Raw genomic sequence first — 3,841 nt, forward strand, 5'->3', positions numbered from 1 at the left:
AAAAGGAGATTATGCTCGGGAGTGGTGAAAACGAGGTAGAAAAGAACAAACACGGAGATAGTTAATCTGGTGTCACCGGAAAGGGGTATTTTTGCATAAGAAAAAGACACCTACCCTCACCCCCACCCCCAACCCCAACCCATAAGTTAAGTTAATGCGATCAAAATAACTTTGGGATCAATATTAGCAAAGTTTCGAGAGAAAGACTTGCTCACTGCTAGAGGAAAAGCTATCTAGAAGGGAAACCAAATGGAAGGATGCTTTTTTAAAAAATTTTCTTTATTTTTTTCTTTTTCATTAAAAAAAAAAAGTTATAAAGATAAAAGAAGGCTGCTGCATCGATTCACCAAGACTGCCCTTAGCTGAAACTTGCTTCGGTTCCACCCCAAGGAACAAAGAAAAAGAGGCAGAGCTGACGTCGGAGAGCTAAACTAGGAAACTCTGGTCTCGGTGCCGCCAGACGGGCTCCCGACGGCTCTGCGCAGGACAGGCAGCGGCGCGCAGCTGCAGGGCAGGGCGCTCCGCAGCCTAGACGCCCAAGACTGAGGTTCTGGTACCAAGTCGCTAGCCCGGGAGGGCGGGGGGAGGCCATGGGTGGGCCTACTGCCTCGCCCTCCCCACGGCGCCGCTCAACCTTGCTCAGCCTAGTTGTTACCGCACGTGCGGAGGCCCCCGGTCTCCCTGGCACTGGATCGGTCCAGCTCTACCTCCAGTGGCCGCTTTCCTCTAAAAGATGTGCCCATCAAAGCTGGGGATGACGGAGGGAGGACGAGGAGGAAAGGACCAGAATTAAAGGCCCGGCGAGGCGCTGGCTTGGGGTGTACTGGGCTCCGACAGTGTCACCCGGTGGAGAGAGACAGCCAGGGCCCAGGAGAGCAACGCATGTTACTTACATGTCCACATTCCCTTTACAAAGTTGTCACAGAGGGAGTTAAAAGAGAGAGGGACACGGACAGAAAGAGACAGAGAGAGTGAGCAGGGTGCAGTGTAGAGAGGCTGGAACTGAGGCCAGGACCCACAGGGCCCAAGCGGACCAAGGTGGGAGAGGGAAGGCGAGAGGGGCAGGAGTGGGGTGCGCGTCACTCCAGGCCGTTGCGGTGCCCAGGCTCGGGGGGCTGCAGCAGCTCCGGGGAGTGGCAGGGCGGGCTGCCCGCGGCGCTGTGCTCGCTGTCGGTGTCGCTGCCCTTCTTGCCGCCGCTGCCTGACCCCGCCGAGCCGCCGCCGCCGCCGCTGTGCGTCTTCACGTGCTTGCTGAGGTGGTCGCTGCGCATGAAGCGCTTGTTGCAGACCGGGCAGGCGAAGCGCTTCTCGCCGGTGTGGGTCCGCAGGTGCCGCTGCAGCTCATCGGAGCGCGTGAAGCGCTTGCCGCAGAAGAGCCAGTTGCACACGAAGGGCCGCTCGCCCGTGTGCCAGCGCAGGTGCGCCTTGAGGTGCGACGTCTTGCCATACACCTTGCCGCAGCCCGGGATGTGGCAGCTGTGCAGGCCCTTGCGCCGCAGGCTCGCTCCGGCCGGACCCAGCCGCTCCGCCTCCTGGCAGTTGGGGCAGTCGCAGGTGGCGCGGCCGGAGTAGCGGCGGGCCGAGCGCGCCGAGCTCCCCCCGGCGGCGGCGGCCGCGGCGCCCGAGATCATGGCGCTGGCTGCGGCGGCCGCCACGGCGGCGCTGGAGTCCGAGTAGGAGGGCAGCACCGGCTTGAAGCCGTCCATGAGGTGCTGCCCGGCGGGGCTGAGCAGGTGTGAAGAGGCGCCGCTGCTGAAGGCTGAGTGGCTCAGGCCTGAGTAATCCGAGTTGTAGCCTCCGAGCGGCGAGTGCAGCGAGGTTTGGAGCCCCCCGGCGGCGGGGTGCAGCGAGCCGGGCAGCGCCGCCGCGCCGTTCGGGTTCTGCACGTCGATCCAGCCCGCGCCCACGTCCCACCAGCTGGAGGCGCCGGCCGAGCCCACGTCGCCGGCGGCGCCCAGGCCGGGGTGCGAGGGCTTGAACCACGACTCGTATGGGTGCGCCATGCCCACGCGCGGGTAGATGCCCTGCAGCCCGTCCACAGAGGTGTGCACCTTGGAGATGAACACTGGCTGGTGGGAGCCGTCCTGCGAGTGCGCGGAGGAGCCGCCGCCGCCGCCGCCCCCGCCGCCGCCGCCCCCCGATACGCCAGGGGCCTGGAACACCGAGTAGTCGTTTGCGAAGGGAGAGCTCGAGGCGGCGGCGGCGGCTGCCGCGGCCGAGGACGAGCCGCCGTTCCTGGAGGGGCCCGACACGCCAAAGCTCGAGAGACTGGAGCCCACTACGTTGCAGCTGCCGGAGGAGGAGGACGAGGAACGTTTCCAGGGGTGGAAGCCTTTGCCGAAGGAAGATGAGCTGTCCGAGAGGGAGGAGGGAGACGGGCTGGGGCTGCCGATCTTATTACAGGTAGCAGCAAGCATGGCCAAAGGAGTCGATCCCAACCTCGGTTCTTCCTGAGAGAAGGAGAGGAGAAGGGGTGGGGGAGGGGAGGTAGGCAAAGGGCCAGTGGGGGAGGGAGGAAGGAAATGTGCATTAGTTCTCCGGTAGCCTCCAAAACGCCCCACTGCACCCCATTTCTCGCAGCGGCGCGGCGCCACCAACTCACCTGGCTCCCCCAACAGCCCCGGCGCCCGGCTGCTTTCTACTCTACGGGAGGGGACAAGTTTGGCTGCCGGCGTCTGATTCGGGAGCAAAGCGCCATGCTAAAGAAGAGTTTGACAAGTATTCTCAGCTAAAACAACACTCTTGTGCACACAAGGCCCCAGGCACTTCGAAACAAACAAGCAAGCAAAAAGTCCAGATTGGGGAGGAAGGAAGATTCCTTTGCGGAGAAGCCTGGGGAAAAACCATTGGATTGCTTTTAAGAGCGCTACCCCTGTAATCCACAGAAGAGCTTTGAAAATCCTGTTCCGGTCCCCAGAAACCTGGGTTGTTTCTCCCAGGCCAAAAGACGTCAAACTATAGGGCTGGCTCGCTCTTCCTGATTTTCTTTAAAAAAAAAAGAAGTCTACAATAGTAAAAAAGAGAAAGAGAGAGAGAGAGACGGGTTCAACGTACCTGCAAGACAAGGCGGGCTGCGGAATTTTCTAAGGGGAAGAGGGAAAATCTGCAGTTTGCCCAGGAGGAAAAACTTGCTCTCTTTACCCTCGAAATCGTCGCACGTAAAATGGGCTGGGCGCACGTCTCCCGGGCGGGGAGAGGCCGGGCGCTGCGAGGTGGCTTGTCTAAATGCCCTTCGAACCTTTTCCTGCTCTGAAAAAAGTGACTCTGCCCCCCTCTCCCCCTCTTTCTTTTCTCCAAACTCACTTGTATTTAAAGGGGGAAAAAAAGCTCTCAATAGAGACTGATAGCCCGTGGCCTGGCCGGGGCGACTTTAACCCCCTCCGATCGGCAATAAAAGGAAACTAATTAAACCAGCAAGAGAAAATCCTGAGACTCACCCCTAGAAGTGAAGTTGCCATCACACAAAAGTGCCCTCCTCCTCTCAGAGGATCTTTTTTATATTGATAAATCAGAGGCAGTGTTTTTTTTAGAGGTGTGCAATACAATGATCAGTTCCGCCCATTCCACCACAATTGTAGCTCCCTCTCCGGCTTTGAAGTGCCGCGGAGGCGCGGCCAGCCAATCTGCGGCCTCGCCGGGCCGCGCCGCGCGCGCGCCGTGAGGTCATCGGCGCCGCCGCCGGCCGCCTCGGGGGGGGGTGGGGGGGTGGTGTTCGGAGCGGGAGCGGCGCGGGTGACTGCGTGTGTGTTGCAAAGCGGTTTTGTGTGTGTATAACAGTGTAACTGTGTACAAGTGTGACCAAGCTGAGAAGAAGACAGTGCAGACAGGGATGGGATGGGGG

General features: G+C 60.3%; 1 protein-coding gene across 1 annotated transcript; it reads right to left on the minus strand.

The window, feature by feature from the left end:
• Positions 1 to 1,079: 1,079 nt before the first annotated feature.
• On the minus strand, positions 1,080 to 3,458 carry SP8 (Sp8 transcription factor). Its single transcript, XM_007466021.1, has 2 exons — positions 3,438 to 3,458; positions 1,080 to 2,450 (listed from the first exon to the last, which is right to left on the minus strand). Exons 1-2 carry the CDS (start codon positions 3,456 to 3,458, stop codon positions 1,080 to 1,082), a joined length of 1,392 nt encoding a protein of 463 aa, XP_007466083.1.
• Between the last annotated feature and the right edge of the window lie 383 nt (positions 3,459 to 3,841).

The sequence above is a fragment of the Lipotes vexillifer genome, unplaced genomic scaffold (assembly GCF_000442215.2).
Source record: "Lipotes vexillifer unplaced genomic scaffold, Lipotes_vexillifer_v1.1 scaffold608, whole genome shotgun sequence".
Classification (NCBI taxonomy): domain Eukaryota; kingdom Metazoa; phylum Chordata; class Mammalia; order Artiodactyla; family Lipotidae; genus Lipotes; species Lipotes vexillifer.

What these genes read in the sequence shown, in the direction of transcription:
- SP8 (XM_007466021.1), bottom strand. Translation starts at nt 3,458, where the DNA reads ATGGCAACTTCACTTCTAGGG. An exon ending in TGGCAACTTCACTTCTAGGG is followed by an intron (nt 2,451 to 3,437) that starts GTGAGTCTCAGG and finishes TCCTTCTCTCAG; the next exon opens with GAAGAACCGAGGTTGGGATC.